This window comes from Dioscorea cayenensis, chromosome 5, assembly GCF_009730915.1.
Source record: "Dioscorea cayenensis subsp. rotundata cultivar TDr96_F1 chromosome 5, TDr96_F1_v2_PseudoChromosome.rev07_lg8_w22 25.fasta, whole genome shotgun sequence".
NCBI lineage: Eukaryota > Viridiplantae > Streptophyta > Magnoliopsida > Dioscoreales > Dioscoreaceae > Dioscorea > Dioscorea cayenensis.
The window spans coordinates 27,481,932-27,494,969 of record NC_052475.1 but is presented as its reverse complement, the minus strand read 5'-3'; the positions used below and the strand labels follow the sequence as shown (position 1 = coordinate 27,494,969).

The following is a 13,038-nucleotide window of genomic DNA, read 5'->3' as shown; positions in this document are numbered from 1 at the left end:
TCAATCAGTTGCTTGTAATTGGTGCATGAATGAAAGAAAGAGAACACAAGCGAACCAAATAAAACGGTGACCATTTCTATGAAACAAATCTAAAGCACACCAAATATATATTTGCTTTCTCTATCTTTTCAAAGAGAAGATACAAGAGCAGTGAAAACCACATGTGATTTCCATGAAACAAATCCAAAACACACACACAAACATATCGAATTGAATCCTTGCCTTCTCTATCACCTATTCACAATCATTGAGAATCCCTTTTTTCTCTCAATATGATGCTTCTTATTGGTGCAAGAAAGAGAGAATGAGAACTTGCCATAGAAAGAAAAAACAGTGGTCATTTCTATGAAACTAATAAAAAAAAAAGCACATCAAAATGAAACTTTGTTTTCCGAATTATCAAGCTCCATCAAAATCAGACCTTTTTGCTTCATCGATTCATCTCCGTTCAGTCTCAGTCTCTCACTAATCGTTCAAGAATGAAAACCGGTTATAATTTCAACAAAACCAATCCAAAAACCACAAAAAAATGAAACCTTTAAAAGAAAAATCAAACAATAACAAAACAAAGTGGTGAAGAGGGAATTACCAGAGATCCAAAATCGAAGCAAATCCCTTCAAGCAACTTCCTTTCCGATTGAAAACTCACACTATGAACACAAAGTTGAAGCCTTTGAGGGAGTGGAGAAGGAGGAGAATGAACAGGAGATGGGTTGGATGACAATTAACAAAGTTGAACATGATGCTCATTTTTGGAAAGAAAGGGATTAAATTGGGGAAAAAATAGGAAGAAATTTGATTAATTGTTATGCTAATTTTGGCTCAAATATGAGTGCATGAATCCTTGAAAGAGCTACGCGAGAGGTTCAAGTGGGTCCAGTCAAACACTCAGCTGAAAATTAGAGAATTATTATTATTATTATTATTATTTTAAAAACATCCGTAAAAAAAATCAGGGGTGTACACAAATTTTGACAGAGTACACAAATAAACTAGAGAATGCTCTTGTGATTCGAAATTAATTATTAAAATTTTTCCATTACAGTCTATTAAAATGCTAGTATCATGCTTAAATGAAAATTGTATTTGACATTTGAAGTTCAATAAATAAAAATGAAATTATATTTGGCATGGTATGAAAAATATAATATTTTTTTTAAAAAAATTGCCTTTAAATCTTTAGAAGTTTATAACATTCCTAATCAATACCTCTTATATATTTTTTATATTTTTATACCATCATTTTTTAATATTTTTATTATTATCATTTTAATAATTTTTTATAATATCAAAAAAACTCTTATATAACCGCTGTGATACACTGATACCAGTATGAGTGAGTAAGATTAGAGCCTTGTTTGGGTTGGTTTCTCAAAAAAGTATTTTTTTTTTTAAGTTTAGTATAAGTGCTTCTGGAAAAAGTGCTTTTTCAACTTAAGTTTTAAATATTTTTTTATATTTTGTGTTTGTATTAGATTTTCTGTAAAAATAAGCTAAAAAACAGTTTTTTTTTCAGAAATTGCTTCTGATTAGCTTCTAAAAATAAAACTGCTTTTTCGGGTTTTTTACAACTTGCAAAAAAACCAATACTAACAAATTTTTAAACCAAAAGTGCTTAATTTAAAAAAAAAACACTTATGGGTTTTCCAAAAGCTGATCAAAACAAACTCTAGAGATAATTGATAATTTTTAATGAACTTAGATTTAAAAGTAATAATTGATATAAAATGCAAAGATTGCTTTGTCTTGCTAAAAATTATTTTTTTTTATAAAAATAGAGAATTTGAAGGGGCTCTTATTAATTGTCTCGAAAAAGAAAGACTCAAACCTCTTATCTTTATTATTAATGATAAATGAGATATAACTCGTCAAAATAAAAATGAACTAGTCCAAAACAATGCAAAATTAAAATTGAAAATTTAACAGAAAATATGAATTACTCTAATGACATGTTTAGTTGGGGATAAATATGGAGTATTTCCCAACCAAACATTTTATAAATCCATTTTAAATATTTAATTATTTTTTAAATATATGTATTAAATAATTATTTTTTAAAATAGTAATAATAAATACTATTTATTTTAATAAATTTTTAGTTAATAAGAATTAAATCAAAATCTAATTAGCTAAGGTAAAAACATTTGTTTAACTGAATACTCTCTTCGTTCCTTTTTATCTGCTATTTTTTAACATTAATAAATATTTATTTATTTTTTTCTAAAATTACCCATAACATTAATATTCAACTATTTTGTTGGAATTAAATAAGAGAAAAATGTGAAGATATAAATTAGGGGAATTTTAGAAAAATAAATAATTTTTTATAAAATTTTATGAAATAACTAAATTTCTTGGTATGTGAGATTCGGATAAAACAGAACGGAGTATTAAAAAAATCTTTAAGTTCCAAAAGATACAATGTAAATAAATTAAATAATAATTACTCTCTCCTTTTTTTTTTATCTGTCGTAAATAACCGAATCTCACATATCAAGAAAGTTAGTTATTTTACATAATTTAATAAAAAATTAGTTATTTTTTTAAAATTACTCTCTCTGTTCTCAAAAAGATAAATAAAAAAAAAATGAATTTATGACAAATAAACCAAGAACGGAGGGAATATAAAAATAAAATGATGAAATAAAACAGGAGAAATGACAAAATTAAAAATCAATGCGGCGCCAACTCTGTCCTATCTTTGGAAAATAAGTTGCATACGTGGATTCTAAGGTGCACGCGGAAATTATTAAATATCCCCACGTGGGCCAAAAATAATGGGCCTCATTTCTTTTTTTAAAAGTAAAGTGCATCACACTTCTCACACTGTCACACATGACTTAAATTATCTTATTTATTATTTATTATTTATCGAAATATTAAATATAAATATTTTGACGATCTCCATGCAACTCCAAAGCCCGAAGATTAATCAATTGCTTTCCAATCTTATCCAATCAACAGCTCCCGCTTCCACTGCCCCGCGGCACAGTTTAACAAAATCTAATAATTAATTAATAATTCATTTTGAATTAATGATTAAAAAACAATTCAACTAAATAGCACCGTAGCTTTTTTTTCAAAAATAGATAAGGGTGATACCGCGAAGCACCAGAAACATGATAGAAGGGAACAAAGAGAAATTCGAATTTTTAAAATTTAAATTTAGAAAGAGGTTTAACAACATACCTTTTTATAAAATTTAATTATTTGTAATGATAATTCAAATAATAATAATCATTATTTTTTTAAAATCTTAATGATTAATAATTATTAATTATCGATTTTATCCAACGAGACGAAGATCGCGGTCTCCGCGAAGGTCTTCGTCTATAAATCTCCTTTTGTTCCGCAAATGAGGCAGTGAGACTGGGAGTCACTGAGCTCCACCTTGGAAATCCATGGCGATCGCCTCCTTGCGCCACCTTCTCCAGCTTATTCTCTTCGCTGTGGTGTTCTTCTCCGTTGAATCGCAGTACATCGCGTACAACACCTCGCAGGGGATCGTTCCCGGGAAGCTCAATGTCCATATCGTCGCTCACACCCATGATGATGTTGGATGGCTGAAAACCATAGATCAGTACTATGTTGGGTCTAACAACTCCATTCAGGTCTCTTCCATCCTGTTTTCTTTGATTTTTTGTTCTGGTTGTTGGATTTTTCTTGATTTTTTTGGGGAGAGGATTGTTGCAGGGGGCATGCGTGCAGAACGTGCTGGATTCGATGGTGACGGCGTTGTTGGAGGATAAGAATCGGAAGTTCATATATGTTGAGCAGGTTTGAAGGCGATCCATTGCTGAGGTTTTTGGATTCTTGAGCGTGGCTAGCTTATTTTGTGGTTTTGCCAGGCATTTTTCCAGCGATGGTGGAGGCGGCAGAGCGATGCAATAAAGAAAATAGTGAAAGAGCTACTCAGCTCTGGGCAATTGGAATTTATGTAAATGAGCTACCTTTGTTCCCTTAAATAAATGCGCATTATTCCCAACGTTCACTCTTCAGTGAGTAGAGTGTTCTGGTCGCACTTTTGCCTCAAGATTGGGCGTGCAAACACCAATCTCGTGGACGGAGTGAGTAGGATTAAGTTTTAGTATTGTAGTATACCTGCAAAGTTGCCTTTTTTAGCTCATTCTTGTGGTTTTCAGCAACTATCTTGATGAAGTGAGTGCGTGAGCAGTAAACACCAAGCTTCATTTTCTCTATTGTTAGTGTTTTTTGGCCTTTGTTTATCCATGACTTTTAGTCTACCTGCAAAGTTGCCATTTTTAGCTCGGTCCTGTGTGTTTTTCGCAACAATCTTGATTGATTAAGTGCACGCATTAGTAGTGAGCACAAACCTTTATTTTTTTATTTTTAATTTTTTTTTATTAGTTTTGTTGGCCTCTGTTGATCAGGACTTTCAGTTTTTCAAATTATAATTGGTGGCTTTTGTGGTTTGAAGAAATGGTGGTATGTGTATGCATGATGAGGCAGCAGTGCACTACATTGACATGATAGACCAGACGACATTGGGGCATCGTTTTCTCAAGGAGGAGTTCGGTCAGACCCCAAGGATTGGTTGGCAGATTGATCCTTTCGGGCATGCAGCTGTGCAAGCTTATTTGCTTTCTGCAGAGGTATTACCTAAATTTGGTCTCCTTTCTATTGGTTGAAATCAGAGATGAGAAAAAGCTTCTTCTTCTTCTTCTTCTTCTTCTTCTTTATTTGTTTATTTTTTCATAGTATTTCTATTGGTAAAGCTCATTCCTTTCCTTTGATGACCCTTCCTCTGATTTTAATACAAGCATATGTAGTGCAGTGTCTTAACTAATGTCTTTCGGCAGGTTGGATTTGATGCTCTATACTTTTCCCGTATTGACTACCAAGATAGGGAGAAAAGGAAGGATCAAAAGAGCCTTGAGGTTGTTTGGCGTGGTTCGAAGAGCCTTGGCTCTTCTGCAGATGTAAGGGCGTTATTTTCCATATCTCATTATGTTTTGTGCTAAATTCATCTGAATTAACCTTTTTTGCTCAATTTCAAATCCAATGCTTTCCTTTGATCTCCAATGTCCCCTTTCCTCTGCTCACCTTCAGTATTCTATATTCAGGTTTTCACTGGCATATTTCCAAAGAATTATGAGCCTCCTCCTGGTGAATTTTACTTTGAAGTTAATGATGCCTCCCCTGTTGTCCAGGTGCTTCTAGTCACGAGCTTTTGGTATATTTGAGACTCCGCCTAGAAGTTAACTTTTGTATTATCTGATTGAAGGATGATCCACTACTATTCGATTATAATGTTGAAGAGAGAGTGAATGATTTTGTTGCAGCAGCAATAGCTCAGGTAGGTTTTATCATTTTTTTTTTCTGCAATTTCTCATATCAGGCTTTACTTATTGGCTCTTGGGATCCTTCTGAGATTGCCTAACTTGAGGAAAACAAAGGAATCCTTCTGAGATTACCTTTCTTGTTGTATTTCCGGTATTAACTGGTAAGTATTTATGATGTGGAAAACTGCATTACCTTACACCCGAAAATATGCAAGCCCCAATTTGGAGGTTATAATGGTGGTGCTCACTTTTCATTTGATGGCAGTATTGTGATGCTACAAAGCTGCACTTCTGTAACTGTTTGATTTAACTGTTGTCTTTACCGTGGTAACAAACTATCTTCTATTCGCTTCAGGCCAATATTACCAGAACAAACCACATCATGTTCACAATGGGGACAGATTTTAAGTACCAGTATGCAAACTCGTGGTTCAGACAGTTGGATAAGTTCATTCACTATGTGAACAAGGTATTCAGTTGTTTAGTACTACTTTCTAGTTTCTAGCGGGCACTTCATCTGTGTCTTATTATCATTGATGATTCAACTGAAATTTCGGTTGAACATTTAATTTTTTACATGTGAGAGTTTGCTAACAATTTTTGTTTTAATAAACATTATGCTTTTCACTTTTAAATTTTTTAACTGTGCTGTTGCACTGATGTTTTTGGTTCAACTACAACATCTTACGCAACTGCAGTGCTGTTTGTGAACTTTGGCCATATCTGCACTTGTTCATGGTAATTGATTGATTCTCCAACTTTTTATTGATTGGCATCACATCTACATTTCCATCTGTTCTCTTGTTTTGCATATATACATGCTAGAACCATTCTATACCACTATTATATTCCTTGCTGGAGATCAATAAGTCTTGGTGTTTCCTGGTCTTTTCCTCATTGAGCTTTGTCCTTCCCTTTGTTCTTCCTTGATATGGAATCAGGAGATATGAAGGCAATGATTGCTGATAGAATATTGATCAAATTTATTCAATTATCAAGTACTGATGAAAGGCTTTTAAAATAATTATATTACTATGAGCATGACTGACTAGCTTCTGTTGAGGCTTTGCTATATTTGAGTATTTTGAGCATATACCACAAGCAAAAGTCGCCTTGCTTACCAGGAAATCTGTCCTTATCAAGCTGAATTTATTTGCCGTGGTATTTTGATGTGATCCATTTATAAATATAATTTACTTGTAATGGTAGTTTGTTTTCCTTTCCCTATGATCAACACATTTATTATGAGACATGCCATATTGTGTTTTTTATTGATTGTTTCTACCTTGTTTTCTTCTATATATTCTTTAGATAAGCCTGGAAACATATTTGGATGAGATTAATTATTGTTACATTCTGCTTTAGGATGGAAGGGTCAATGCCTTATATTCAACCCCTTCCATATACACTGATGCAAAATATGCTGCAAAGGAGTCATGGCCTCTCAAGACTGACGACTTCTTCCCGTGAGTTAAATGTTTCTCTTCCTTAATTGCAATCAGTTATCAGGATCCAGTTTTCTGCTTTGATAAAAAACCTTCTTTTGTATGTTCAGGTATGCCGATAATCCAAACGCATACTGGACAGGTTACTTTTCAAGTAGGCCTGCCCTTAAGGGCTATGTGAGAATGATGAGTGGGTACTATCTGGTAAGTTTTTTCTCCTCTTTGGCTGCTTTGATATTTTACTTTTCATGTGAGATGTGGAGTTTATATGAATAATTTGTTATTAAAAAACAGGCAGCTAGGCAATTGGAGTTTTTCATTGGCAGAAATAGTTCAGGGCCAACAACAGACAGTTTGGCTGATGCTTTAGCAATTGCTCAGCATCATGATGCAGTCAGTGGAACTGAAAAGCAGCATGTGGCAAATGACTATGCTACAAGATTGGCTATAGGCTATGCAGAGGTGATAGATTTAATTAACAACCCACTTCTTACCTTGTAAGTAAACTTATACTTTCCGTTCTCTATGTAGGCTGAGAAACTGGTTTCATCTTCGCTTGCTTGCTTGATGGAATCTGTCCAAAATTCAGTGTGCAACCCAAAAATGAAATTGGAACAGGTAATTTCATTAATAAATAGCATGAAATGTGTAGGAATGGTATTTCTTGCATCTCTTGGTTAAATCCAAATTCTTGATTCTTTTGCAAAATTTGTTCCACCATCAAGTGTAATCACAAACTATAACCTATTTACTGAATTTGACCAGTGTCTTCTTCTGAATGTAAGTTATTGCCCACAATCTGAAGCAGATCTATCTGATGATAAAAGCTTGGTAAGGTTCCCTGACAATTCTTTAGCTTAATTTGCATTAGATTTTGTTTCTTTTTTATTTTTTTTTTTCTTTTCTTTTCCTGAATTCTATCTTGTTCTGGCAGTTCTCTAATTTCTTCACTCTCACTTTTAGGTTGTTCTGGTGTACAATTCTCTTGGCTGGAAACGGGAAGATGTAGTGCGAATACCAGTAAGCAATGCTATTATTATTTCTTACTGTATCTGCGTCTGCGTTATTCCTTCATTCATTAATCATTACTTCTATGTTCCACACAACATTAATGATAATCAGGAACTATTTATTGGAAATGTTTTTATAACTATAGAAGGATATAGCTTGTTGTGTTGTAAATCTTCCTTAACCATGTGTCAGACTTGTCTAGAATAGAATTGGGCTCTGCATGCAAATGCTGTCTAAGAAAACGGCATATTATAATTATTTGCCTTCTTAAATTATAATGATTTTTATGCTTGAATTCAGCTTATTAAGACTTTCCTGCTGGCTGCTAAGGGTTGTGGGTAGCAACAACTTGCTACTTTCTTCTTTGCTGACATTCTTTTTTGGTGTCCTAAATTTATTATTATTATTTCTTCAGGTTTCAAGTGAATATGTAGTTGTTCATGATTCAGAAGGAAGGGAAGTTGTGTCACAAATTTTGCCTCTGGTCAATGCCTCAGCTGCCATTCGTAATCAGTATGTAAAGGCATACTTGGGCATTTCTCCAAAAGTTAATTCTTTACACTGGCTTGCATTTCCAGTATCGATACCACCTCTTGGTTTCAACACATATGTTGTCTCAAGCTCTAAACGGACTGGTGAGGGATCAATTACTTGCTTTTGGTGCAATTATTATTTATGTTATACAAACAGCCTTGCTAACTTTATAATGTTTTTTTTTAAACTCTACATCAGGATCTAATGCTGTCATGTCAACTCTGTACTCACCACAAGAAAACAAGAAGAGCAACATAGAGGTTGGGCCAGGAAATATGAAGCTTTTATTTAATACAGATGAAGGAAGACTCACACAATATTCTAATGGTAGAAGCTTGGTATGTTTTATTACTCGGAACATGGTTTCTAATCTTTTAGTTTTCATTGTTTCATAATCCTTTATCATTGATTGTCATTATATAATTGTTATAGTGTATTTTAATTGCTCGCAAATAAAATGTTGGCACTAATTGCTTCTTGTGTTTAAACTATTTCTGTGAAGTTCTTGAAATTCTAATGAAGTTTTTCTTCTTCAAGGTCAATGTACCTCTGGAGCAGTCTTTCAGTTATTATCCAGGAGATGATGGAAGTGGTAAAGATCCTCAGGTAGCTATAGTTCTTTAATGATGACATTTTCACAGTTGTGGGTAATTCTGCTGTCAATATTTTCTGTCTACACTGCTGTACACTTAGAAGTCACTGTCTAAAGATTTTAGCTACTTGTTGTGAAGGCATCTGGAGCATATATCTTCCGACCAAATGGAACAACTTCAATTAAACCTAAAGCACAGGTAGCTTTTCTCATGATTGTGAAAGACGAGACAAAAAAAAAGTTCCTTTTTTTTACTTACCCTTTACTTTTAACCTCCTGTGTGTCAGGTGCCTTTGAAAATATTTAAAGGACCCATCTTGGATGAGGTGCATCAGCAGATTAATCCATGGATATATCAGGTGATTCACCTAAACAATGCCAATATAATTTTCCCTCTTTATTGAAGACTGGTACTCCATCGAATTCTGTTCTTGTTGCCATCTATATCTACATCTTTTTATGTTTGCAAGGAATTGTTGGATAGATATAACAACAAATGATATGCTTTCTAGTAGAACATTGATGACAATGGCAGGTTTTTGTCATGCTAACTGGTCTTGAATTTACAGATTACCCGAGTTTACAAAGGCAAGGAGCATGTGGAATTTGAGTTCGCTGTAATACTTTCTCTTCCAACTTGAATATTCTTTGCTAACGCAGAATTATATTGTGTAAAAATCACGACTAGCATTGGAATTCTAAATGCTAATCAAGATGTTAGCTTTACGTAACTCTCTTGTTTAGATTGGGCCAATATCTGTTGATGATGGAATTGGAAAAGAAGTGGTTACTAAACTGACATCGACCATGATGACCAACAAGATATTTTTTACAGATTCCAGTGGACGGGATTTTCTCAAAAGGGTATGTTCATATATATCTTCCTTGTTAGAAATAGCTAAATCAATATTGTTGCGGGAGAGTTAAATTGTTTAGATTCTAGAGAGATAAATTGTCACTGGCTTTGCTCCTTAGTCTCTACTATTAAATATGTATGCTTTCCTTACACTCTTTTATCTTTTACTCTTGAAGTAAAACAAGGGCCAATTTGGAAATCCTAGAAAATTTGATGTGGCCTTCTGTTCTCTGTTGTCAGTGGTAAAGATCACAATCAGTGAACATCTTAACGGTTGTTTATAGGACTCAACTACATATCTCATTTATCAAAAGCTGTATGGTGGAAACTTTTAGGTCAATTATTTCTATCTCATATATATTTAGCAAAATATGTCATATTTTGAAAAACACTGGTTGCTTAAGAAGTTTCATTTTCATATATTTTCTTTTTAAAATTCTCTATACCTAAAGTAAAGTTTTGTGGAAAATCTAGTTGTGATAATTATCCGACATTCACTCATACTTTGTTGGATTTTATTGAGAACTTGATAGGTAACGATCATTCTCTCAGCAATATGATGCTTTCAGAAGTTTTTTTTTTATTTATTATGGATGAGTTACAGATGTTATTGGCAGGACTTAAATTCTTACTCTACTTTGGAAAATCTACCATTAGCATGTGAAGTAAATAGAACAACCAAATAAGAGAGCTAATGATACCCCTAGTTAAATTTTTAATCCTGAAACACATAAGCATGATATTTTCTTTTTTTTTGCTCTGATCATATAATAATTTATCAAATGGCAGATAAGAGACTACAGGTCAGACTGGCAACTGCAAGTGAACCAACCTGTTGCTGGAAATTATTATCCTGTAAGTACCCTGTTTCTAAGTTTGACATTCTAATGTCTCTCATGAAGGTGCTGAGTCTTTCTCCTTGGAAATGATGAGGCTGACACTTTTTTTGTGTTTCTACTAAACGAAGATTAGGACTCATGGTCTTTAATGTTGGTAGTGTTGCTCATGATTGAATCTTATAACCTGCACAAGCCAATTTGAGGGAGTACATTACCTTGTTTCAGATCAATCTTGGAATTTATTTGGAAGATAAAAGCACAGAATTTTCAGTTTTGGTAGACCGGTCCACAGGAGGTTCCAGCATACAAGATGGTCAAATAGAATTAATGCTTCATAGGTAACTTCTTCTTGACTTCGATTACTGCATGTAACCACTTTTGATCATCAATTTCGTTGTCTCTTTTGTCCATGACTTATTTCAAGTGGCCACATGATTTCGCTGGCATGTTTGAACTTCCAATGTTGATCTGTGAGTCATGTAACAGGCTTTTTTTTTATAATGATCATACAGGAGATTGCTCCACGATGATGGCCGAGGTGTTGCAGAGGCACTCAATGAGACTGTCTGTGTCAATGATAAATGTGAAGGATTGACAGTGAGTCCTCAACATCTCCAAAAAACTGCACGTGTTCAGAATTGTATCAATGTTTATGATGTTTAATATTGATAGGCTCTTTCTTTGAGAAAGGATAACAAATTCGTTCTGCAGATTGGACTGATCATTAATATCCTAGCATGTACTTTGTCAAAATGGAAATGATAGGGAAGGAATATGAAATGTTGTTATCAGGAAACAATCACACATGCTATAAATGTGTGTACTAAAATTTCCAGGGAAATGGTTTCCCGGTTGGGCTTACAGTTTAAATACTCAGCTTGTTGAAGTGTTCTTGGTTTCATCTGATGCTTAGTTGAACATAGTCAAGTCACAGTTGGTGCTATGTTTCTGTAACTAGTTTAGTATGTCTCTAGCTGAAATATGCACCAGTATGCATCTAGTTGTTTAATACCTTTTAAAGGTATGTGTGGTTTTTAACATCTTGTATTTGAACAGGTCGTTGGAAAATTTTATGTTAGCATTGACCCAGTAGGAGAGGGAGCTAAATGGCGTCGGACCACAGGGCAAGAAATTTATTCTCCCTTGCTTCTTGCCTTCTCAGAACAGGTAGGTTTTTTGAAACACCACCTCCTTATTGTTCTCAATTTTTGATGTATAATTCATATTGTCCAGAAGGGAGACAAGGGGAAAAGTTCACATGTTCCGAAATTCACACCAATGAAATCTTCCTACAGTTTACCATATAATGTTGCATTGCTCACCCTTGAGGTACGCCATGTTTGTTTCCATGTCCAAAGTATTTCAATATCTTGCTTTTGCAATGTTGTTATGGTTGAGCCACAGGACAAAGTAATTCATGTTGGATACATGCCTCATAACATTTGTTTTTGGTGATATTTTTCTCCGACTTTCTTCGTTATGCTTTTAGTTTGTAATGGTTGAGCCACGGCACTGAGTAATTCATGCAGGATGATGATACATGCCTTTTTGAATAATATGATTTCTTGTCATTTATTTTTACGTCAGTGGTCCTTCAATATTATCACTCACATAATTGGGTGATATTCTTCTGACTTCCTTCATATGTTTTAAAACTTAATATGCAAACTTCTCAGGCACTTGAAGATGGAACTACCCTCCTTCGGTTGGGGCACCTTTACGAGGTCTTAAATTCTTAACTGTGTTATGTTTATTGATCATTTATCTTTTGAAAATAAATTCAACATCTATTGAAAAGAATGCCAAAACTTTCTATTTGTTGACGCATTTTCTGAACTTCGAAGTCTGTATTCATCGCTACTCAATTTGAAAGGTGGACGAGGACAAGGAACTCTCGAAGATGGCAAGTGTCGATCTTAAAAAAATGTTCTCAGGCAAGAAGGTAAGTAAATTGTGCATCGAGCCATTGTTTTCTTTACTTAAAAGCATCTCTAGCTCAACTGACATCTTACCTTGTTGAACTTGTTCTGCACTTCAGATCAGCAAAATAACAGAAATGAACCTATCCGCCAACCAAGAGAAGGATGCAATGCTGAAGAAGAGATTAAAATGGAAAGTAGAGGGTTCTGCGGAAGATCAAAAGATGGCAATACGAGGACGGGCAGTTGATTTATCAGATCTCGTGGTGGAGCTCGGCCCCATGGAAATCAGAACATTCAAAATAGACTTCGAGTTTGATTCATTCCTTGCGTTTGGCGACCGATGATGATGCGATGAACTTATTGAACTCTATCAATGTACTTCTAGTAAAAATAAATCCTTGGTGTATGTGGGAACCTTCACCCCTTACCACCAAAATCTAAAGTGTAGCCAACCTTTAAAATTACGCCAATAATTTATCTTTTTTGGCTTGCATCCCCTAAGAAATGTGATGGCTTGGTTGAAATAGGACCAAAAA

General features: G+C 34.1%; 1 protein-coding gene across 2 annotated transcripts; it reads left to right on the top strand.

The window, feature by feature from the left end:
• The first annotated feature begins 3,310 nt into the window (after nucleotides 1-3,310).
• On the top strand, nucleotides 3,311-13,003 carry LOC120262454 (probable alpha-mannosidase At5g13980). Of its 2 annotated transcripts, none has more exons than XM_039270562.1 (29): nucleotides 3,311-3,611; nucleotides 3,694-3,777; nucleotides 3,849-3,937; nucleotides 4,439-4,613; nucleotides 4,821-4,940; nucleotides 5,085-5,171; nucleotides 5,246-5,317; nucleotides 5,659-5,772; nucleotides 6,669-6,769; nucleotides 6,859-6,952; nucleotides 7,043-7,210; nucleotides 7,280-7,366; nucleotides 7,514-7,579; nucleotides 7,712-7,768; nucleotides 8,175-8,394; nucleotides 8,492-8,631; nucleotides 8,831-8,899; nucleotides 9,025-9,084; nucleotides 9,173-9,244; nucleotides 9,455-9,502; nucleotides 9,630-9,749; nucleotides 10,531-10,596; nucleotides 10,806-10,918; nucleotides 11,093-11,177; nucleotides 11,637-11,747; nucleotides 11,817-11,909; nucleotides 12,257-12,304; nucleotides 12,454-12,522; nucleotides 12,619-13,003. In XM_039270562.1, the coding sequence occupies exons 1-29, from the start codon at nucleotides 3,402-3,404 to the stop codon at nucleotides 12,844-12,846; spliced, it is 3,066 nt and encodes a 1,021-aa protein (XP_039126496.1). In that variant the 5' UTR covers nucleotides 3,311-3,401; the 3' UTR covers nucleotides 12,847-13,003. The 2 variants fall into 2 exon arrangements, with proteins under 2 accessions (XP_039126496.1, XP_039126495.1); XM_039270561.1 differs by having other exon boundaries at nucleotides 3,312-3,611; nucleotides 11,814-11,909.
• The last annotated feature ends 35 nt before the right edge of the window (nucleotides 13,004-13,038 follow it).

What these genes read in the sequence shown, in the direction of transcription:
- LOC120262454 (XM_039270561.1), top strand. Translation starts at nt 3,402, where the DNA reads ATGGCGATCGCCTCCTTGCGCCACCTTCTCCAGCTTATTCTCTTCGCT. An exon ending in CTTATTTGCTTTCTGCAGAG is followed by an intron (nt 4,614 to 4,820) that starts GTATTACCTAAA and finishes GTCTTTCGGCAG; the next exon opens with GTTGGATTTGATGCTCTATA. An exon ending in TGATGAGTGGGTACTATCTG is followed by an intron (nt 6,953 to 7,042) that starts GTAAGTTTTTTC and finishes ATTAAAAAACAG; the next exon opens with GCAGCTAGGCAATTGGAGTT.